General features: G+C 47.4%; 2 protein-coding genes across 3 annotated transcripts in view; one reads left to right on the top strand and one right to left on the bottom strand.

Annotated features, from left to right (window-relative positions):
• The window catches only part of LOC140725312 (LIM and senescent cell antigen-like-containing domain protein 1), a 198,490-nt gene extending 189,211 nt beyond the window's left edge, over nt 1-9,279 (top strand). For both annotated transcript variants that reach the window (XM_073040624.1, XM_073040625.1), the window contains exon 10: nt 461-9,279. In XM_073040624.1, coding sequence (XP_072896725.1) covers nt 461-575 — 115 coding nt within the window. In that variant the 3' untranslated portion in view covers nt 576-9,279. The remainder of the gene's footprint in view (nt 1-460) is intronic.
• Nucleotides 9,280-10,382: 1,103 nt separating this feature from the next.
• LOC140725310 (unconventional myosin-VIIa-like) overlaps nt 10,383-24,478 on the bottom strand; it is a 156,651-nt gene continuing 142,555 nt past the window's right edge. The window contains exons 44-47 of the mRNA XM_073040619.1: nt 19,948-20,064; nt 17,358-17,441; nt 10,675-10,794; nt 10,383-10,592 (exon numbers count right to left, since the gene is read on the bottom strand). Of these exons, the coding sequence (XP_072896720.1) occupies nt 10,506-10,592; nt 10,675-10,794; nt 17,358-17,441; nt 19,948-20,064 (408 nt within the window). The 3' untranslated portion in view covers nt 10,383-10,505. The remainder of the gene's footprint in view (nt 10,593-10,674; nt 10,795-17,357; nt 17,442-19,947; nt 20,065-24,478) is intronic.

Here is a 24,478-nt window from a genome sequence, read left to right as displayed (position 1 = left end):
CCCATCAGCCTCCCTGCCCCCAATTCTGCCACTCATCCGCACACCTGAGGCAATTTACAACAGACAATAACCTCCAAACCGCACACAGGAGGAAACCGAAGCACTTGGGGGAAACTCACGCAGTCACGGGGAGAACATGCGAACTCCACACATTCAGCGCCTGAGGCCAGGATCGAACCTGCTGCCGTGAGACAGCGGCCTACCAGCTGCAACACCTTTGGGGCTCCCATCCTATCACATGCCCCTATCCTGAAATCAGCTTTTATTCCCTGGAGGGTGAATCCGCTGTCGGTCCAGTTATTGGTAACTCCAGGAAACTCCTCTCTGCTGTGACACTGAGACAGAGAGCGTGTGGCAGAACCTCCGGACAAGGGGGACAGCGGTCGGTCAGCATCCGCGGGTATGAGTGCTAGTGTTCTCCGGTGACCGAGACGTTGAGCGGCTTGTGTTTCCTGTGCAGGAACAAGTTTGTGGAGTTTGACATGAAGCCTGTGTGCAAGAGATGCTACGAGAAGTTCCCGATGGATCTGAAGAAGCGGCTGAAGAATATGTCTGAGAAAAACACCGGGAAGTAAGGCCGGGATGGGAACAATCCATAAATCTGAAATTACGGAGATGCTCTCGATATACTCTGCAAGGACGGAGCGACGTGATGCTTGACCAAGATATTCATTGCTGTACAGTGGGGCGGGGGCGGGGGCGGGGGGCGGGGGATGATACTTACAGCTCCAGTGAAGAGACCCAGGTCTGTACCTGCTAGTCCATCCTCTGTGTTCCCTGACTGACCAGAAAGTGAAATGTTGAACCAGCTCCAGTGAAAACAAGTGTTTCTGGTGACACTGGGGATTCATAGCACTGAGGGAGCCCAGGGAGCAGGCATGGTATTTGGAGCAGATATGTTTTAACAGCAACAGCTCTGGTAGGCCTAGAGCCAGGAAAACCTCTGCCTCCGTCTGCTGAGTGCAAAGTAACAGTTTGAACAGGGACAATCGTGGGACATCTGATTCAATTGTTGCATTAATTAAGTCCAATATCTGGCTGATACTTCTCTCCCTCCAGAAACAATCCCCTCCTCCAACCAATAACCTACCCCTCTACAGAAACAATCCCCTTCCTCTGACCAATACCCACCTCCCCCAACAATAACCCTCCCCCAACAATAACCTTCCCCTGACCAATACCCACCTCCCCCAACAATAACCTACCCCTCTACAGAAACAATCCCCTTCCTCTGACCAATACCCACCTCCCCCAACAATAACCCTTCGCCAACAATAACCGACCCCCTCCAGAAACAATCTCCTCCTCCAACCAATAACTTACCCCACTACAGAAACAATCCCCTTCCCCTGACCAATACCCACCTCCCCCAACAATAACCCTCCCCCAACAATAACCTTCCCCTGACCAATACCCACCTCCCCCAACAATAACCTTCCCCTGACCAATACCCACCTCCCCCAACAATAACCTACCCCCTACAGAAACAATCCCTTTCCCCTGACCAATACCCACCTCCCCCAACAATAACCTACTCCCTACAGAAACAATCCCCTTCCCCTCACCAATACCCACCTCCCCCAACAATAACCCTTCGCCAACAATAACCTACCCCCATAGAAACAATCCCCTTCCCCGACCAATACCCACCCAGTCCAGAAACAATCCCCTCCTCCAACCAATAACCCACCCCTTCTAACAATAACCCTTTCCCTGACAATAACCGACTCCTCCAGCAATAATCCTTTCCCGGACAATAATCCACTCCACCAACAACCCTTCCCGTGACCAATAACCCACTCTCCCCAATAATAACCCCATCTTCCCACCAATAAGAATTTAGATTAGATTTATTTGTCACATGTATGATGCAACGAAACATAGAGTGAAATGCATCATTTGTGCTAAGGACTAACACAGGCTGAAGACGTGTTGGTGACAGCCCACAGGTGCCGCCATGCTTCTGATGCCAACATAGCATGCCCATAGCTACCTGACCCTAATTTGCACAACTTTGGAAACTGGAGCTTCAGGAGGAAACCCATGCGGTCACTGGGAGAATGTAAAAACTCCTTACAAATTTAAATCTCATCTTAACATGCTCTAACGTGCTTAACGTGCTCATGTTTGTGTGAGAAAAGGAACTGCGACATTTTTGAGTGTGGGTTGAGCCAGGGGCTGTTCGGGGGTATTAACACTGTGCTCTCTACACTGCACCTCACTTAGGTTACTTTTTCAGAGCTCAGCCCATGGACCAGCAGACACAAAGCTGAATCTTTGTCTTTTAGTTACTCTGGAGTGAGTAACAGACCTTCATCTTGTCACCAACCTGTGATTGAAAGAACTAGATAAGATTTTGCACAGTAAATCTTGCAATTCTCCAGCCTTAAGCAAACACTGAGTAAATCTTGCAAGATTTACTCAGTGTTTGCTTAAGGCTGGAGAATTGTTGCCAAGTTGAATCTATTAATTCTTCCACCTTAATGAAGAAAATGTGACTGACCAGAACGAAACCCAAAAAGATGGCAGTGTGAAGGGGTGGTGTTCTCCAACAGAAGTTATTCAGAAACCACAGATGTGGCTTATGGGTGCGAGGTCTCCCAAGCCTGAAATGGCAGATTTAATGCAAGTAATGTGAGCAATTATCATCACCCAACGTTAACACTGACGCCCCTGGTTCAGCTGGCCATAACCCTGAACAATGCTCGATTAAACAGACAAAGCAGCTGGCTGGACACTATCAGGTTAAAGCACTAGGCTCCTTCTCAGACTCTGTGTTACCGTATAGAGTTTCAAATCAAAACAGACTCACCGGCCAGCTGGAGAGGTGAAAGTAAAGGGTTGTTGGAGCAGAATCGGAGATTGTGCTCAACTTACTCCCCCCCACCCCCCACCCCGCATTGGGATGGATTGATGAAGGAGACTCTCACCAGGTACTGGGCAGTGATTCGCAATCTGGTGCATGGAGCCCAACAAAACTGCAAGTGCTGGAAATCCCCAAAAAAAAAAACAGCTGTAGAAACACTCACCAGGCCAGGCAGCATCTGTGGAGAGAGAAACAGTCATGTTTCAGGTCTGAGAACCTTTGTCAGATCTGACTGCCCCCTCTCCACAGATGCTGCCTGATCTGCTGAGTGTTTCCCTATCATCACACTCTGCTCTCACCCTGTAACATTTAAAGTGGAGGTTTCTCTCAAGTACGTTCCAGTCTCATCCAATGCAATCATGGGAAAACAATGGAAAATGATTAAGCAACTGTGGCCGATGCCTATGGTTCATGGTGCCCAGTGACAGCAGAAATTTGTTGACAGGTGACTCATTCTCCATCTCCCAGGACACCGAACAATGACACAGAGAGACAGAAAGAACACAGTACCAGTCCCACCCTCCCTGGTCACTTTGGTACCACCTGCTGCCCAAGATCACATGAATCCAAGCAGGAGACCTGATAGACATCAGGCATCACAGTGCAAGAGCCCACCCTTCCTCACCCGATGCCCGTGGACTGGGAGTGGGTGCTGAACAGGGATCAGAAACAGGAGCCCTGTGTTTCCAGCCCTACTTCGCAGGCCCCACCTGCTCTCTGTGCCCCTAGCCCAGTCAACTGGGTGGACAGGGTTGGACCAGGAATCTTCCTGGGTTGTGCGGTTCAGTTCAGTGTTGAGGGGTGAGATGCAAACTCTGTGTCTCAGTGACACAGAAAGCTCTCCTTCGCTATTATAGGAACATGAGGTATGGGGGCCATTTCACTGCTCCATCTTCAATTACATTCAAGACTACTTTCTAAATCAATTCCAAATGTTTAATCTGTCCCAATGAGGTTTGCTCTCATTCTTTGCTCTCTTTGTAATACCACATTCTCTTTCCCAGAAAGAACTTGCACGGAACCCCTTTTGAACAATGTAACCCTCCTGAAGGGAAATGCAGACGGTCCTGTCAAGAGTTACACCTGTTAATCACTCCTGGTCTAACCTTGGAGTTGAGAGATATTTGACAAAGAAGATGCTGTAACATGGATTCTCACTGTTGGTGCACTTCAAGCTGTTGATTGACTGTGTTCAACTGATATTTACACATAAATTACTGAGCAGACTGCTGGATCTCTGGTCCTGTGCTAGACTCTCTACTCCACATTCACCTTCTACCAGCCTTGTTCATCTCACACAGTCAGTCCTACCTGCTTTTCATTCCCCTCCTATGTTTCTCTGGTCTACTTTGCCCCATCCTCTACTACCCCTCCAAGCACTTTCCAGGTAAACAAGCTTTTTCTGAACTCCTGTTTGACCATAAGATATAGGGGCAGAATTAGGCCATTTGGCCCGTCAAGTTTGCACTGCCATTTCATCAAGGCTGATCCATTTTCCCTCTCAACCCCAATCTCCTGCTTCTACCCACATCCCTTCACACCTTGACTAATCAAGAATCTATCCACCTCTGCCTTAAATATACTCAATAGCTTGCCCTCCACAGCCACCTGTGGCAACATATTCCACAGATTCACCACTCTCTGGCTTAAGAAATTCCTCCTCATCTCCATTTTAAAAGGACGCCCTCCATTCTGAGGCTGTGTCCTCTTGTCTTAGACTCCCCCACCATAGGAAACATCCTCTCCACATCCACTCTATCAAGGCCTTTTAGTATTAGATAGGTTTCAATCAGGTCACCCCTTATTCTTCTGAATTCCAGTGTGTAGAGGCCCAGAGCATCAAACGTTCCTCATATCCAGGAATCATTTTCATAACCCTCATTTAAACCCTCTCCAATGTCAGCACATTCTTTATTAGAGAAAGGGCCCTAACCTGTTCACAATACTCCAAGTGAGGCCTCACCAGTGCTTTAGAAAGCCTCAACATTACATCCTTGCTTTCATATTCTAGTCCTCTTGAAATGAATACTAACATCACATTTGCCTTCCTCACCACTGACTCAATCTGCAAATTAACCTTTAGGGAATCCTACACGAGGACTTCCAAGTCCCTTTGCACCACTGATATTTTTATTTCTTCTACCAAAGTACATGACCATACACTTCCTGACACTGCATTGTATCTGCCATTTGTTTACTCATTCTCCTAATCTGTCTCACTCCCTTAGTAGCCTCTCTACTTCCTCAAAACTACCTACCCCTCCACCTATCCTGCAAACTTGGCCACAAACCATTCAAATCCATCATCCAAACCATTGACATATAACGTAAAAATAATTGGTCCCAACACTGACCACGGAGAACACTAGACACTGGCAGCCAGCCAGAAAAGGCTCCCTTTATTCCCACTCTTTGATTCCTGCCAATCATCCAATTCTCTATCTATGCTACTATCTTTCCTGTAATACCATGGGCTCATAGCTTGTTAAGCAGCTTCACCTGTGGCACCTCGTCAAAGGCCTTCTGAAAATCCAAGTACACAACATCAACTGATTCTTCTTTGTCAATCCTGCTTGCTATTTCTTCAAAGAATTCCAACAGATTTGTCAGGCAGGATTTTTACTTAAGGAGGCCATGCTGACTATGGCTTATTTTATCATGTGCCTCCAAGTACCCTGAAACCACATCCTTAACAATTGACCCCAACATCTTCCCAACCACTGAGGTCAGATGAACTGGCCTATAAATTCCTTTCTTCTGCCTCTCTCCCCTCTTGAAGAGTGGAGCGACATTTGTAATTTTCAATTCCTCCAGAACCATGTCAGAATCGATTGATTCTTGAAAGATCATAATTAATACCTCCACAATCACTTAAGCCACCTTTTTCAGAACCCTGGGGTGTAACACCATCTGGTCCAAGTGACTTATCTACCTTCAGACCTTGCATTTTTCCAAGAACCTTCTCCCCGGTAACAGCAACTCCACACAGTTCTGCCCCAATACTCAAACTTCCAGCATAGTGCTAGTCTCTTCCATGGTGAAGACTGATGCAAAATACTTGTTCAGTTTTTCCACCATTTCTTTGTTTCCCATTTTCCTGTAGTCCAATATCTACTCTTGCCTCTCTTTTACACTTTATGTATTGGAAGAATCTTTTAGTGTCCTCTTTATTTTTATTGGCTAATAAAAAAGATATTTATTAAAGAGGTTATTTATGTATTCCATCTTTTCCCTCTTAATGACTTTTCTTTGTTGCCATCTGTTGGTTTTAAAAAGTTTCCCAACCCTCCAACTTCCCACTAATTTTTGCTCTATTATCTGTCCTCTCTTTTGCTTTTATGTTGGCTTTGACTTCTCTTGTCAGCCACAGTTGTATCACCCTGTCTTTAGAATACTTCTTCCTCCTTGGGGTGTATATATTCTGCACTTTCCGAATTCCAGTCACTGCGGCTCTGCTGTCATCCCTGCTAGTGTTCTTTTCCAATCAGTTTTGGCCAGCTCCTCTCTCTCTTGCCTGTGTAATTACCTTTACTCCACTGTAATACTGATACATCTGATATCTTTTCCTTCTCAAATTGCAGGGTGAACCTAAGGGTTCCTTTACCTTAAACTCTCTAATCAATTATGCTTCATTGCACAACGCCCAGTCCAGAATAGATAATTCTCTAGTGGGCTTAATCACAAGCTACTCTAAAACTCTAAATTCCCCCAGTTGGGATCCAGCACCAACCTAATTTTCCCAACCTACCTGCATATTGAAATCTCCCATGACTATTGTAACAATGCCCTTTTGACATTCATTTTCTATCTCCCATTCTAATTTGTAGATTACATCTTTACTACTGTTTGGGGGTCTCTATATAACTCCCATCAGGGTCTTTTTACCCTTTCAGTTCTTTAGCTCTACTCACAATGAGTTAACATTGGATCTGATTTTTTTTAACCAGCAAAGCCATGCTACCCCTTCCGTCTACTTGCCTGTCCTTTCAATACAATGTGTATCTTTGAATATTAGCTCCCTGTTATAATCTTCTTTCAGCCATGATTCAGTGATGCCTACATCATACATACCAATCTGCAACTGTGCTGCAAGTTCATCTACCTTATTCCATATACTGTGTGCATTCAGATCCAACATCTTCAGTCTTGTATTCACCCTTTTCGATTTTTGTTCTTATTTTACATTGCAACTCATCCTGTTGACTTTGCCCTATCATCAGCCTCTCCTTGCCAGCTATGATATTCATGCCTTTAATGTGATTTAGCTTCATAATGATTATCACTTCTCTACATTTACTGAACTAAACTTTTAGATCTCTGTTACACCAGCTCTAGGTCACAACTTATTCAGTGTTTCCTGACTAGTAAGTCTTCAAACTTCTGATCTCCATCTGTGATTCTTTAGAGTACCAATTCTTCCATTCTCTAACTCAAACACCAATGTATCTCTGATAGAGAAGCAGAAATGGCAGATCTGACAGCATCAGGGGAGAGAAAAACAGTCATCCCTTTAAGATCAACATCCCTTCTTCAGAACTCAAGATACAGAGTATTTACATTTTCTGTTTTTATTTTGTATTTCCAGATCTGCATTGTTTTTACATTTTCAATTACTTCTCTGATAGCTCACGCATTGAACCAGCTGAGTACAGATGTGTTACTACAACAAACCTCAATGTCACTAATTCACTTTGAGAAAACTTGCATTATGTGGAATTTACCTGTGGCCCAGATTAGGCATAACCGTGTTGTTACCTAGAGTTTCAAAACCCCACGGTCTGTACACAAGATCTTTCACGACAGAAAGAAATTAAAGAAAACTGTGCCAAGGGGAAAACATGCTGGTAGTGTAAAGGGAATGAAACATTATCCATGCCCAGCTCATCAAAGCACAGAAGTTTAAGAGGTTGAAACTTAGTCAAGATCTGAAAAGTGAAATGTGGCTCCCTTCCCAAAACAACAAAGACTCACTTTCAGAGGGAGGAAGGAAGTCCCAGGACTTCAAGTGTCTCCAGTGTCATAATGTAAGGTGCCCATGTTGGAGCTGGATTTAGCAGCTTAGAAAGCAGATATACTGATTATGGTTGACAGCTGCATAAAGCCTCTGTTGTAAATTGCTCGTAGTTTTGCTTGCTCAGCTCAGTGAAGGCTTTTGTACAATAGTTGTTGATGCCCTGATTTAGGTAGCAGGTTACTTGCATTGCCTGGGCCCAGAGAACTGGGATGTGAGTGTCGGTGCATGAATCACAGACCCTGATACTTTATTCATCACACTCTTACCCAGCCTAGCGACATTCTTCTCCAACTTTCCTATTCGAGATTTTCACCTCCTGGAATTTTTTCAAAGTAATTTCTATCCCTCAAGTCTGATTCTACATTCATTGAGGTCAGGACCATTTTCTACATGCTTCTGATTTTCCTCTTAACCATCCTCAAAATTTCCTTTGTGGCAAAATTGAATGAACATTAAAAGTGCCAAGTGACTCGGCCTCCACAGCTCACCGGAGTAGAAAATACTCAAAATGCACAACCGTCAGGAAAAAAATCACTCTCCTTCGCAATCCTAAATAGCCAAGCCTTATCACTGGGACCTACCCTAGATTCTCGCAATTATCTCCAGTTAAGGCTGATTAATTATACTGGGTGCATTAATCGAAGCTTGGACATTCCCCAGAATATTTTCAACAGATGCACTATCGAGCAGAGTAAAGAGCCTCTTAGTTTCTACCCTAACCTTCATCCTTAGGAATTGGGAGGGTGTAGAGCAGTTCTATTGAATTCTCTCCCAGGAACACCCTGAAAGTAGACATTTCCCATTAGTGGTCCTGGGGTGTTCGCAGTCACCCTGGTATCCAAACTTACTTCAAAACTCCCAAGATGATCAAGCTACTTTGACCCAAGGTGATCTCATCTTTACATTGGCCAAGCCCTGACCATAATTTCACTCAGTGTCATTAATTCCATTGCTATTTGACACCCAGCATCTCCAATTTCAGTCTTTGCAGAGTCTCAGAGCTTCCTATCCCCAGGCCCATGACACTTCCATCTCAATGTGCCGAGAGTTGTGCTTTGCATATTTCAGAGACCAATGCCCCTGAGTGTGCAGCACACTCCAGCACCACACACAAGCAGCAGCTGAGCTTTTGGACGGAGAAGTGGATCTCCAACTGGATCATCTGAGCAAACGTTTGTCCCTGTCTTTCAGATATGCTTGTGTCTAGTTTGATCTGATTAAACCTCATTCTGGGAGCTTTATTGCATTACAAACTTTGCATGAACACCAGTTGTCATTTTAAAATTTATTTCAGTGACTAAATAAACATGCATAATTAAAGAAAGTGCACACATTTTCACCGCATCTTTAACAAGGTCCCACTGTGCTTTAAAACCAATAAAGTCCTTTTGAAGTGTAATGCTGGTTGTGAGTAATCATAATGCTGGTTAATTTTTATAGAGGCAGTTACGGTTGAATATCCATGGCTTCTTTAGAAGCTGTGTAGATTGGTGGAGTCACATACATTTCCCATAAGGAAATCATTCAATCCCCCAGGTAAAGGTCAATGGAACATCCCCATCCAGAACACAATGCAAACACTATCATCAGCAGTGTTACATCATCCCACACATCACCCACCCATGTTACATCATCCATAACACTCCAAACCTCACTCCACCCAGATCACCCATCACATGATACAACACTGTCGACATCAACCACACCCAAAATCACTGATTCATGGTGCTCATGTATACACTCATAGTCATGCCCAGGCTCAGATACACTGCCCAGTCTCCCCCAGACCTAGACACACTGATCAGACTACCACACCCCCTGAACTAGACGCACCCTTCCAGATGTTGTTTGCAGACAAACCTTCCAGATGTCTCCAGATTATAGTCACCACAATCATCCCATCACATGATCTCATTCACCCGGACACATCCCAGCTTCAGCCAGACACTCTCGTACAGATGCATGGTCGGTCGGACCTTCACCCATTGGAAAGGCAGAGGTTCACTGAACCTTTTAGTGTAGGGTCGAGGTGTCTGGAGCTAACAGAGGGCAAGTGGCCCAAGCTCTCCAACAAGAGGAAGCTGGAATTTGGACTGATATACTGCCACATTAAAATTTACAACGGAAAGATTGTGCTGTGGAGGTTGGCGACTCCTGGTGTTTCCCCATGGAGGAGGGTCCTCTGGCACGGGGAAGGCACAAAAATACTGCTCGATGCTACCTGCATCAGTCATGGCTCTCTCAGCATAGAGTGGGTGGGTGCTGGACCATTGCAGATTGAAGCAGTGCTGGGCACACCTGCCAGCATCTCCAGAGAAGCACAGAAGGTCGAAGAAACCTCTGCAGATAGTCTGCATCGAAGTATTTACATTTATGAACATTTTCTCTTTGAAGATGTTGATGTCCAAAGCGGTCGGGGGGGGGAGGGAGGGGGGAGGGGCAGAGGGGGGAGGGGAGAGGGAGGGGGAGGGGGAGGAGGGGAGAGGGAGGGGGAGGGGGAGGAGGGGAGAGTGGGAGAGGGAGGGGGGAGAGGGATGAGGAAAAATCAAAACAGTGAGAGAGAGCTGGGCAGATAAGTAAATCATAAAGTATAGTTGATGAAGTTCTTCTTTATCCTTGATCGCATCAGGCAGGACCCCCAGCCATTCTCTGCCTTGCTGCTGTTAAATAGACACTCACATATGATGTCAGCAGGTCATCCATCTTGTAACCCTTTGATCAAACAAAACAATGGTTAAAGAAGGAAATGCAATTTGAGCCACAAAGCCACTCTGGATCTTGTGAACAGCCTCACCAGCGAGGTCTCGCACAGGATCTTCTCTCCTCTCGTCATGCTGCCAACCGACATGTGAAAGTACGTGCTGCCACTAGACCAGTTGGAGATTTTGTTGAAGGGATGAGTCACCAGAGGTTCCTGTGAGAAAGCAGAGGAGTGTGAGTTGGCTGGACATTAGGGGGACTCTGAGCTGGACAGCCACCCAGAGCTCAAGAATCTCTATCACTGTGGTACCAACCCAAACAGAAAACCATGGAAAAGTCATTCATCCTTTGCCTTTAGCTGTTACACTGAAACTACAGACAGTTCAGGAAATCAGATTCTTTCAATTGCTCAGCTAATGGGAACACTCAGCATGCTGAGAGCATTTGTAGAGAGAGAACTTTGCCTTTAACTTCCACCATGCCTTAAATTCACTTGGTCCATTTCTGACACCACTCTTCCCTTTCTCAATCCCTCTGTCTGCATTTTTGGAAATAAAATAGCTGCTGATATCTTTTATAAACCTACTGATTCCCATGGCTATTTTGATTATAGCTCTTCCCACTCAGTGTCTTGTAAAAATACAATTCTCCTTTCTCTATTCCTTCATCTCCATCGCATCTGTTCCCAGGATGTGCCTTTCCTTTCCACGACATCAGAGATGTCCTCTATCTTTAAAGAATGGGATTTCCTTTCCTCCACCATTGAGGCTGCCTTCACCCACATCTCCTGCATTTCCTAAATGTCTGTGCTCTTCCCATCTTCCGAACCTTAACAGGGATAGAGTTCCTCTTGTCCTCAACTACCACCTCGTGAGCTTCTTCATTCAGCACATCATCCTCCACATCTTCAACCAGACCCTACCACCAAGCGCATCTTCACCTGCCTGCTTTCTGCAGGGATCACTTCTTCCATAATGGAACCTCCCTCCTGTCATTTATCCTTACAAACGGAAGAAATGCTATACCTGCCCATTCACTTCCTCCCTCACCTCCATTCAGGGCTCCAAATAGTCCTCTCAGATGAGGCGACACCTCACCTGTGAATCTGTTGGGGTCATCTACTTTATCTGGTGCTCTCAATGCGGCCTCTCCTACATTGGTGGGATCCAATGTAGATTTAGAGACTGCTTTCACAATCGCCTTCTCTCTATTCACAAAAAGCAGGGTTTTCCAGTGGCCAACAATTTCAATTCCAATCCCAATTCTCATTCGGACATGGTCTCTTCTATTGCCACGATGAAGCCACTCTCAGTTTGCAGGAGCAGCACCTCATATTCTGTCTGGCTAGCCTCCAACCTGATGGCATGAACATCAATTTCTCCAACTTATGGTCATTTTCCCCCTCCCCCTTCTTCAATTCCCTACTCCGTCTCTTCTATCGTCTCCTCACCTGCTTGTCACCACTCCCTGGTTCTCTCCTCTCCTAGCAGATTCCTTCTTCTGCAGTCCTTTACCTTTTTCGCCTATCACCTCCCAGCTTCTTATTTCAATCCCATTCCTCACCCACCTGGCTTCACCTATCAATTCTAGCTTGTATTCCTCCGTCCCCATCCACCTTCCTATCCTGGCACCTTCCTGATGAAGGGTCACAGCCTTCATCAGACACTGCCTGACCTGCTGAATTCCTTAAGAAATTTTGTGTGTGTTGCTCTGGGTTTCCAGCATCTACAGATTCTCTTATGTTTTTGGAGGGAGAAGCAGTGTTAACCTTTCAGGTGAAAGGCCTTCTGCTGTACTGCTTGATCTCAGTTACCAGTTCCAATGAAAGGACTAAAAGGTGAACTGTTTCTCCCTCCATAGATGCTGCCTGACCTGCTGAGTATTTATGACCATTTCCTGGTTATTCAATGTTTTCTCCCTGTATTCCAGGAACTACAGAATATTTGTTGGGGCTGATTTCGATATGCCCCAAGCAAGAATAGACAGAGGTGATAACAGTGGGGAGGGCTCCATGTTGTCACATTGCCTGGGCCTATCCAAACATTCTGAACACATTCACCTCCAGTTCCTAGTACTCTACCTCAACAGAAACTATCCTAGCCCTTGGAGCTGTCACTACCTGCCTTAGAGTCCGCAGCCTTCCCTAGAAGAGGATTGGTGGGGACTAAGGAGGATTCTATGAAATATTAATGCATAATTCCTTCATGCAGATTCACCAGACAGGAGAGGGGCTCATGGGCTTTGCTACTTGTCAGGGAGGCTGCTCTCTGCGGCAATGGCTCACAGCCCGGAGAGACCTGGGTCCCTCAGCCAGTCACATGGGGCAGAGAACCAGGGGTGGGTGGCAGTGGACAGATGAACAGAGTGGCTGAAGAAAGGGTCATTCAAAGTCTAAAGCTGAGGTTCATTTTCTTGTGGGCATTCACAGTAAATACAAGAAAGTGGTTCATTTCGGTAGGTCAAATTTGAAGGCAGAATATAATATTAATGGTAAGACTCTCGGCAGTGTGGAGGATCAGCGAGATCTTGGGGTCCACATCCACAGGACATTCAAAGCTGCTGTGCAGGTTGACAGTGTTGTTAAGAAGGCATTTGGTGTGTTGGCCTTCATCACCGTGGGACTGAGTTCAAGAGCTGTGAGGTAACGTTACAGCGATATAAGACCTTAGTCAGACCCCACTGGGAATACTGTGTTCAGTTCTGGTCACCTCACCACAGGAAGGATGTGAATACTATAGAGAGAGTGCAGAGGACATTTACAAGGACGTTGTCTGAATTTGAGAGCATGTCTTATGTGAATAAGTTGAGAGAACTTGGCCTTTTCTCCTTGGAGCGACAGAGGATGAGAGGTGACCTGATAGAGGTGTACAAGATGATGAGAGGTGACCTGATAGAGGTGTACAAGATGATGAGAGGCATTGATCATGTGGATAACCAGAGGCTTTTTCCCAGGGCTGAAATGGCTGACATGAGGGCATAGTTTTAAGGTGCTTGGAAGTAGGTACAAGGGTGATGTCAGGGGTAAGTTTTTCACCCAGGGAGTGGTGAGGTGGCTTTGAGGTGCCTATCTTTCTTGTTTTGGATTTTAGACGTCTGTACCTCCTCCCTGATCCAAACCCAACTGTTCCATGGGAAATTCAATTGCTTCCATGACTATAAACTATGGAGGAAACTACTTCCAGACTACAGAGATGCGGGAAGGGAATGGGTGGGGGGGGAGGGGGCGGTGGAGAGATCCTACATCTGTGAAAACACTGAACTGACTCCACTCTCCAAGTCTCAGTGTCCCTTCCTGATCTGTGTTGTGTGGGAGGAGGGGTACACAACTCTCGATTACCTAAGGGAGGAGAGTTGCGCTGAGGGGAAGTGTCGATGCACCATGCAACTGAGGATCCTACCCCCTCTGGCAGCTCCCCTCTCTCTCCCTCCCCCGCTGCACACTGCAGTGCAGCGTTGGCCAGGCCGGGTTTCCCTCAGAAGTGCACCAAGCGACAGCTGGTGGGGAGACTGTACAGCACCAAACTGTAGCAAATCGCTTTGCAATCAAATGACACGCTGTGAACCGTGTCTCACAGGGAGGGTCTTGATTTACCACCCGTTCTGTCAGGCGCCTGGCACTGTGTACAATGCTGGCCACAACAACAGTCCCAGGGGCTACATCAGTGTGCAACGTTTGATCACTGCACTCAAAGTTTGTCAAAGCAGTGCGGGGTCTAAACACAAAGAGCATTTTAACAGACACCACCCTATAACCCATACAGATGTGCACAGGCAGAAAGTCGCCCCCACCCCCACCACACACAGAGGTACGCAAGGGGAAGGAGGAAAAGATACAGGAGTTGCAGCAGAACAGATGTGGGGAAATAGGGCAAGTGCAGGACCATTGCCTGGTCTGAGCCGGAATGCTGCTTACACGCAAGAAACCCACAAGCACAGAAGGGAGGCTGATATATCTGCGTCATCATTAGCTGGGATGTCTGAAGCCTCTGAAGGTAGACGCACCTCCAGAATCTGAGCAAGTTTATCCAAAACCACACTAGGAGGCCGGACTCAGATATTTGCATTATTGTAAATAATAGGTGAGATGACGATAGAATGCAGGGTTGTGAATGGCGCCTTTATTAAGAAAGGTGGCAAAAAAAACTGGGAACTATAAACGAGTAAGTCTAACATTTGTGGTAGGTAAGTTGTCGGAGAGGATTCTGAGGGTTAAGATATTTATTCATCTGGAAAGAAGAGGTTGATTAGAGATAGTCAGCGTGACGTTGTGCATGGGAGCTGACGTCTCACAAACTTGATTTGTTTGAAGTAACCAAAATGATCAGTGAAGGCAGGGTGGTTTATGTGGACTTTGATAAGGTTCCACATGACAGGCTGCCCTGGAAGGTTGAAGCACATGGAATCCAGGGAGAGCTGTCTGATTGGATACACAGCAGTAGAAAGCGGAGGGTGATAGTGGAAGCTTGTGACTAGTCATGTGCGTCAGGGATTGGTGCTGGGCCCTTTGTAGTTTGTCATCTATATCAACGACTTGGATAAGGATGTACACTGTAAATGCACAGATGGCACTAAAATAGGTGGTATTGTAGACAATGAAGAAGGGTACCAGAAATTACAGAGGGATCTTGTTCAGTTGAGTAAATGGGCTGAAGAATACCAAACAGAATGGTTGGGTTGAGCTGTTCTCCAATCTTGGCATTCCATTTGCAAACATTTCGTCTGGAGATTTGCCTGCACTGGCTTATAAATGGGATCGAGGTCTACATGTCTGTTTACAGAAGGAGTTGCAGAAAACCATGCTTCTAAGAATTCACTTGCATGTGCGCTTTCGCTTGTGCCATGACTTTCACTGATCCCCAGTCAGATTTGTGCCCCTCTCGATCTTCACAGCAACAGAACTCAATTCAGATAAATGCGAGTTGTGGCATTTTGGAAAGTTAAATCTAAGTAGAACTTTCACAGTGAACAGCAAGGCCCTGGGAATGTTGTAGAACAGAGAGACCTTGGAGTGTAGCTACTTAGTTTCCTGAAAGTGGAGTCACAGGGTGGTGAAGGAGGATTTTGGCATGCTGCCGTCTGGAAGTCAGGACAAGTGTTGGGAGTCATGGTGTGATTGTTCAAACGCATGAAGGATTGTGTTCAGTTCTCGTTGCCCTGCTATAGGAATGATGTTATTAAATTGAAGAAGTGTAGAAAAGATTTCCAAGGATGTTGCCAGCACTTGAGGCCAGGCGAGGGCTTTATTCACTGGAAGTTAGGAGCTTGAGAGCTGATTTTATAGAATCATGAGGAGTGAATGGGTAAACAGGGTGAATGCACACAGTCTTTTCCTCAGGGTTGGGGAAAATCAAGAATTACGTTTAAGGCAAGAGGGAAAAGTTTTAATGGAAACTTAAGGGTCATTGTTTTTTATATATAGAAGGCAGTATCTCTGTGGAATAAGCTGCCAGAAGAAGTGGTTGAGGCAGATAAAGACAGTTGGACTGGACCAGATTGAATAGGTGTAGAAGGTTATGGGCCAAACACTGGCAAATGGATGCAGTCTGGTCAGTGTGGACCAGGTGGGCCAAAGGATCTGCATAACCCAGTGATTCTTACCCATACACATTCTAAACACAAGACACCCACACAGGACACAAAATACACATTTAACACAGGAACACTATCCAGATGCAACACACACACACACACCAATGGACTCTCAGATCCTATTATGTCTGTGCTTCCCATTTCTCTTTCATTTTCTGTGTTGATCCATACAAGCAGTGGGGTGAAGCCCTTAGTCTCTGCTGGTCGTGAGGCCTCTGCACAAGATGCAGATGCAGGACCCAAGACTGACTCTACCTCCCTGCCTCTATGGCTCAAACCTCGGGTAAAGGGCGCCTCACTATCATTCATCCTGTTGTGTATAAATCAGTCTGTTTTGGGAATTTTATTATCAGAGATTCCCTCTAAGTATAGATTTTTTTAATAGGGATCTTTATTTAGGCTGCGGTTTGGGATGGGAGTGTTGGCTGTTCCAGAGCTGGGGTACAATTTACACCAAACCAGTCCCTGTACAGACTGAAGCAGGTGTCCAGTCTTTCCGGAGGGGACGTGAATAACCCAGCTGCTCTTATCCAATGTAAAGACTTTGATCACAACACCAAAGGTATTTGTGCTTTGTGTCCTCATGAGGTATTGAAGGCCAGAGAATCATACAGCACGTAAACAGGCCCTTTGTCCCACCGTGTCAATGGCAATCAGTCAATACCCATCTAACTAATCCCATGTACTAGCTCTCGGTCCATAGCCTTATATTCCTCAGCAATCTCAGCGCTCATCTAGATCCTTGTTCAAGTGTTCTGAGGGTCTCTGCCTCATCCACCTGGGTGGTGCATTCCAGATTCCAAACATGTCTCCTTCTAACCCCTCTAAACCTCTTCTTCCCTACTTTAAACCTGTGGAAAAGTTTGCTCCTGTTTACCCTACCTATGGCTCACCTCCATCAAGTCCCCTGTCAGCTTCCTCCACTCCAAGCTCAGCCTATCCAACATCTGCTCATAACTGAGACACTCCATCCTAGACAACATCCTTGTGAATACCCTCTCCAGAGTCACCGTGTCCTCTCCACACTGAGGTGACCAAATATTCCAGATGCATCCTGGCCTGTCTTTTATGAAACAGGAACTAAGAGTGACACGTGTGAGCATGTTGTGCGTGTGTGCGTCTGAGAGTCCTGCTCCTTCAGTGACATGTTCTGAGAGCTCAGGGTGACAACTGGTGCTCAGTACTCACCTTTGTCCGTGGGTTTATCACTGTCACCCCGTACCTGTTGATGGCTATCCTCACTATATCTGGAATCTTGGGATCAGATATTTGCTGAAAAAGAGGAAATAAAAAACGGGGAAACAATTCAAGTCAGTATCAGCCATTTATAATGTAGGAGGCAAGCATTTCCTGCAGCAGTAAACGAGGGATCTGCACTGAAAAACCTGCTGAATATTCTGAAAGCACATGCAGACGGGCACACGATACAGAAAGGACCACATGGTGCGGTTTTGTATATGGCTCTAGTGTTGATGCTACACAGAGCTTTAGACCAGTTCTTAGCCTAACCCAGATGAGGGCACCAGACAAAACATTTTCCAGGACTCATTTGTCTGTGCAAGGCAGCAAGTTACTTTTAATGTAAAACGATTAAACACTCGATACTACCATTTGATACCCTCAGGCTCTGACAGTGACATACTTTTAAAATGACATCTCGTTTCGGGCCAGGGTTGGGTCAGAGCTGCAGTGCCGGGTCATTTCGAGGGTTGGGACGAAGCAGTGCCTGACTTGAACCCTCGCTGGCTGAGTCAATTAATCTGGATTGTTAGAAAGATTACAGTATTTTCAGTCTATTAGCAACCACCGAACATTTCTGCCTTGTGGAGAAGGAGGAGTAACTCCTGATTAGCAAAGGGCATGTGCACAGGAACAGGAAACCATGAAGACTGACAATATGCAATTACACACAAAAAGTTGGAGTAACTCAACAGATCAGGCAAAACCTATGGAGAGGAATAAACAGTCGATGTTTCTGGCCAAGACCCTTCATCAGGCTGACAATACTACGAGATTTTGTCAGGGAGATGAATACAAAAGTAGGTAGATTATGCTTCAGTTAAAGAGGGCACTGCTGGGTCAACATTTAGAGTTCTGTGTACGTAGAACAGTACAGCCAGGAATAGACTCTTTGGCTCACCATGTCTGTGCTGACCACGATGCTAATCAAAACTAATGCACGCAGTCTGTATTCCTCTATTCCCTGCCTGTTTACAAGTCTGTCTAAGCTCCTCTTAAATATATTGTTGTTGCACCTGCTTCCTGTACAGTACTGGTCTCCTTATTTAACCAAGGCGGTTAATGCTTTGGAAGCAGTTCAGAGATATCTAGAATGGGCTGTCTGAGGAAACGTTGGACAGGCTGGGCTTCTGTGGGGTCTTGACAGGGTGAATGTGGAGGACGTCTCCTCTTGTGAGAGAATTTCCAACTGTGAGTGACTGTAGAAATAAAGGGTCATCCATTTCAGACAGAGGAGAGGTAATTCTTTTCTCTCTCTGAGGATCATGACTTTTTCCTCAAAGGGCGGTGGAAGATGAGCCTTAAAAGATGCAGATTGATTCTCCATAAACCAGGGGTGGAAGTACCAAGGACCAATGGGAAGGCATTGTTGAAGTTCCATTTGATCAGCTGTGTGTTTGCTTGAATTCTTTGAGGATGTGACAGGGAAACCTATAGATGTAGTGTTCTTGGAGTTCCAAAAGGCACTTGACAAGATGCTAAATAGAAGCTGGTGCATAAGTTAACAGCCAAAGGTGTTGGACGGAGTGGTGCTAGCAGAGATTATAAAGTGGCTGTCAAAGAGAAAACAAGGCATTGAAATAAATGTGTCCTTTTTCAGGATGGATGGATGAAACTAGAGGAGTACGACAGGAGTTGGTTCTTGCTTCTCAACTATTTACCATGTACTGTATATTAATGACCTGCAGGAAGGAATTAAATGCAAGCTGTCCAGATTTGCTAATGACATGAAAATAGCCAGAAGAGTTTCTGAGGATGCCAACGCTGTGATTCTACAATGTGTACAGGTAGAATGAGTGAACGGTAAAAAGCTGATAAACAGAGAAGTGTGAGGTCATCCACTTTGGTATGAGGAATCAAAAGGCAGTTTATCATATACATGGAGATGGACTTCAAATGAGTGAAGTTCAGTGGGATCTAGGTGATCCAGAGGTTAGCAGGTAGGTCCAACGGGTGCTTAAAGGAGGCAAACTACATGTTGGCCTGAAGATACAGGAGACTGCAGATGCCAGAATCTGGAGTAACACATGAAAAGCTGAAGGAACTCAGTAGGTCTCGCAAAAGGATTGTATTTCTATTCCTTTAAGTTAGGAAGAATGAGGGTAATTTTATTCAAAAATATAAAATCCTAAGAGGATTTGGCAGGGAATATGTCGAGGTGTTCTCTCTGGTGGGAGAGTCATAATCACAGGGACATAACTACAAGATGAAGGGTCGGTCACTTAATAATGAGGCACAGAGAAATATCTCCTTTGGAGTTCTCTGCCCCTAAGGTTGATGGGGGCCAGACGAGTAGACAGATTTTAAATAGATATTGATCGAAAGTGGAGAGATCAAGCAATTGAGGGTGGTGTGAACAGGCACAGAAGAGGAGTGAAACCAGCGTAGATCACTCAAGATCATATTGAATCATGGGACAGATCTGAAGGGCCGAATAGCCTACACTCAGTTGAACCTAGGCTAGCGTGCATGAATTCCTCAGAGGGCCAAGGCACACAGCACCATTGCCGGAGGGACATTCTCAGTGGATGTTTTTTACCTTCACTTCAAAAAAGGTTGAGCCAAAGGTTGCCAGACGGTGCAGCATTTTAAGGAAGCTGAGCTTCACTTCGTCCCTTGTCTTGCCTGCATGTTTGTTGCACATGGCCACGACTGCCTGTGAAGAGAAATCAGCAAGGAGTGATTCCATGCAGTGTCCCCCCAACACAGGGATGCAGGCTTCCGATCACAATACTGTACACACAACCACTAAAATATTCCTGTTTTACTTTATTATGTTCTCAGGTGTCAGAAATTCCCGTTGAATTGGCTGCCATAAAACTATTACATCAGCGGACCTTCGAGAGTGGTGTTACCAGTTCAGTACTGATGCAAGGGCTTGCTAACAGTGGCTTCTACAGGGAGATACACACAGGAGTAGGCCCTTTGGCAAACCAAGTCCACACTGACTCCCACGTACACTAATCTAATTCCATTTTTATTTTCCCCACATTCCCATCAACTAAAGTTCAAACTACATTCATTAACAAAGTAGGAATACATTATACAACCTTGAAATTTGACTCCTTACAGGCAGCCACCAAACAAGAAACCCAAAAGAACCGATTAAAAAAATCCAACAAATACCCAATGTGCAGAGAGAGGGGGAAAAATGTGCAAACAATGAAAGCAAGCAAACAGCATTCAGAATGAAAGTGAGTCCATAGACACTGAGCCTGCAGCAGCCAGAGCAGGCCCACAGCCTCATCCTCAGTTCCTCACACAGCGGAGCAAATGTCACAGAGCCCTCAGACACTGAGCCTGGAGCAGGCCCACAGCCTCATCCTCAGTTCGTCACACAGCGGAGCAAATGTCACAGAGCCCTCAGACACTGAGCCTGGAGCAGGCCCACAGCCTCATCCTCAGTTCCTCACACAGCGGAGTAAATGTCACAGAGCCCTCAGACACTGAGCCTGGAGCAGGCCCACAGCCTCATCCTCAGTTCCTCACACAGCGGAGCAAATTTCACAGAGCCCTCAGGCACTGAGCCTGGAGCAGGCCCACAGCCTCATCCTCAGTTCGTCACACAGTGGAGCAAATGTCACAGAGCCCTCAGACACTGAGCCTGGAGCAGGCCCACAGCCTCATCCTCAGTTCCTCACACAGCGGAGTAAATGTCACAGAGCCCTCAGACACTGAGCCTGGAGCAGGCCCACAGCCTCATCCTCAGTGCGTCACACAGCGGAGCAAATGTCACAGAGCCCTCAGACACTGAGCCTGGAGCAGGCCCACAGCCTCATCCTCAGTTCCTCACACAGCGGAGCAAATGTCACAGAGCCCTCAGACACTGAGCCTGGAGCAGGCCCACAGCCTCATCCTCAGTGCGTCACACAGCGGAGCAAATGTCACAGAGCCCTCAGACACTGAGCCTGGAGCAGGCCCACAGCCTCATCCTCAGTTCCTCACACAGCGGAGTAAATGTCACAGAGCCCTCAGACACTGAGCCTGGAGCAGGCCCACAGCCTCATCCTCAGTTTGTCACACAGCGGAGCAAATGTCACAGAGCCCTCAGACACTGAGCCTGGAGCAGGCCCACAGCCTCATCCTCAGTTCCTCACACAGCGGAGCAAATGTCACAGAGCCCTCAGACACTGAGCCTGGAGCAGGCCCACAGCCTCATCCTCAGTGCGTCACACAGCGGAGCAAATGTCACAGAGCCCTCAGACACTGAGCCTGGAGCAGGCCCACAGCCTCATCCTCAGTTCCTCACACAGCGGAGTAAATGTCACAGAGCCCTCAGACACTGAGCCTGGTGCAGGCCCATAGCCTCATCCTCAGTTCCTCACACAGCGGAGTAAATGTCACAGAGCCCTCAGACACTGAGCCTGGAGCAGGCCCACAGCCTCATCCTCAGTTCCTCACACAGCGGAGCAAATGTCACAGAGCCCTCAGACACTGAGCCTGGAGCAGGCCCACAGCCTCATCCTCAGTTCCTCACACAGCGGAGCAAATGTCACAGAGCCCTCCGACACTGAGCCTGGAGCAGGCCCACAGCTTCAACCTCAGTTCCTCACACAGCGGAGCAAATTTCACAGAGCCCTCAGACACTGAGCCTGGAGCAGGCCCACAGCCTCATCCTCAGTTCGTCACACAGCGGAGCAAATGTCACAGAGCCCTCAGACACTGAGCCTGGAGCAGGCCCACAGCCTCATCCTCAGTTCCTCACACAGCGGAGCAAATGTCACAGAGCCCTCAGACACTGAGCCTGGAGCAGGCCCACAGCCTCATCCTCAGTTCCTCACACAGCGGAGTAAATGTCACAGAGCCCTCAGACACTGAGCCTGGAGCAGGCCCACAGCCTCATCCTCAGTTCCTCACACAGCGGAGCAAATGTCACAGAGCCCTCAGACACTGAGCCTGGAGCAGGCCCACAGCCTCATCCTCAGTTCCTCACACAGCGGAGCAAATGTCACAGAGCCCTCAGGCACTGAGCCTGGAGCAGGCCCACAGCCTCATCCTCAGTTCCTCACACAGCGGAGCAAATGTCACAGAGCCCTCAGGCACTGAGCCTGGAGCAGGCCCACAGCTTCAACCTCAGTTCCTCACACAGCGGAGCAAATGTCACAGAGCCCTCAGGCACTGAGCCTGGAGCAGGCCCACAGCTTCAACCTCAGTTCCTCACACAGCGGAGCAAATTTCACAGAGCCCTCAGGCACTGAGCCTGGAGCAGGCCCACAGCCTCATCCTCAGTTCCTCACACAGCGGAGCAAATGTCACAGAGCCCTCAGACACTGAGCCTGGTGCAGGCCCACAGCCTCATCCTCAGTTCCTCACACAGCGGAGCAAATGTCACAGAGCCCTCAGACACTGAGCCTGGAGCAGGCCCACAGCCTCATCCTCAGTTCGTCACACAGCGGAGCAAATGTCACAGAGCCCTCAGACACTGAGCCTGGAGCAGGCCCACAGCCTCATCCTCAGTTCGTCACACAGCGGAGCAAATGTCACAGAGCCCTCAGACACTGAGCCTGGTGCAGGCCCACAGCCTCATCCTCAGTTCCTCACACAGCGGAGCAAATGTCACAGAGCCCTCAGACACTGAGCCTGGTGCAGGCCCACAGCCTCATCCTCAGTTCCTCACACAGCGGAGCAAATGTCACAGAGCCCTCAGACACTGAGCCTGGTGCAGGCCCACAGCCTCATCCTCAGTTCGTCACACAGCGGAGCAAATATCACAGAGCCCTCAGACACTGAGCCTGGAGCAGGCCCACAGCCTCATCCTCAGTTCCTCACACAGCGGAGCAAATGTCACAGAGCCCTCAGACACTGAGCCTGGAGCAGGCCCACAGCCTCATCCTCAGTTCCTCACACAGCGGAGCAAATGTCACAGAGCCCTCAGACACTGAGCCTGGAGCAGGCCCACAGCCTCATCCTCAGTTCCTCACACAGCGGAGTAAATGTCACAGAGCCCTCAGACACTGAGCCTGGAGCAGGCCCACAGCCTCATCCTCAGTTCGTCACACAGCGGAGCAAATGTCACAGAGCCCTCAGACACTGAGCCTGGAGCAGGCCCACAGCTTCATCCTCAGTTCGTCACACAGCGGAGCAAATGTCACAGAGCCCTCAGACACTGAGCCTGGAGCAGGCCCACAGCCTCATCCTCAGTTCCTCACACAGCGGAGTAAATGTCACAGAGCCCTCAGACACTGAGCCTGGAGCAGGCCCACAGCCTCATCCTCAGTTCCTCACACAGCGGAGCAAATGTCACAGAGCCCTCAGACACTGAGCCTGGAGCAGGCCCACAGCCTCATCCTCAGTTCCTCACACAGCGGAGTAAATGTCACAGAGCCCTCAGACACTGAGCCTGGAGCAGGCCCACAGCCTCATCCTCAGTTCCTCACACAGCGGAGTAAATGTCACAGAGCCCTCAGACACTGAGCCTGGAGCAGGCCCACAGCCTCATCCTCAGTTCCTCACACAGCGGAGTAAATGTCACAGAGCCCTCAGACACTGAGCCTGGAGCAGGCCCACAGCCTCATCCTCAGTTCCTCACACAGCGGAGTAAATGTCACAGAGCCCTCAGACACTGAGCCTGGAGCAGGCCCACAGCCTCATCCTCAGTTCCTCACACAGCGGAGTAAATGTCACAGAGCCCTCAGACACTGAGCCTGGAGCAGGCCCACAGCTTCAACCTCAGTGCAGCGGAGAGCAGAGCAAATGTCACGGAGCATCGTGCAGAACCAATTCCCCCCATCCAAACAGTTTCTACCATTTATCTACATACTGAAGGCCATTTACGGTGGTCAAATAACCTACCAACCCACATGTCTTTAGGATGTGGGAGTTAACCTGAGCACACGGTAGAAGCTCACAGGAAGACACAGATAATGCCAGAGGATTGGATGAATAGAATCTCTGGTGTTGTGAGGCAGCAGCTGTACCAGATGCAACACTGTGCCACCCAAATATCACAGTCAACATGGACAAGTTGGGTTGAAGAGTCTGTCTCCATGATTTATGACTAGACCATAAGGTACAAGAGCAGAATTAAGCCATTTGGCCCATTGAGTCTGCTTCATTCATAGCTGATTTGT

Source organism: Hemitrygon akajei, chromosome 3, assembly GCF_048418815.1.
Source record: "Hemitrygon akajei chromosome 3, sHemAka1.3, whole genome shotgun sequence".
Taxonomy (NCBI): domain Eukaryota; kingdom Metazoa; phylum Chordata; class Chondrichthyes; order Myliobatiformes; family Dasyatidae; genus Hemitrygon; species Hemitrygon akajei.
This window is presented reverse-complemented; position numbering and strand designations above follow the sequence as displayed.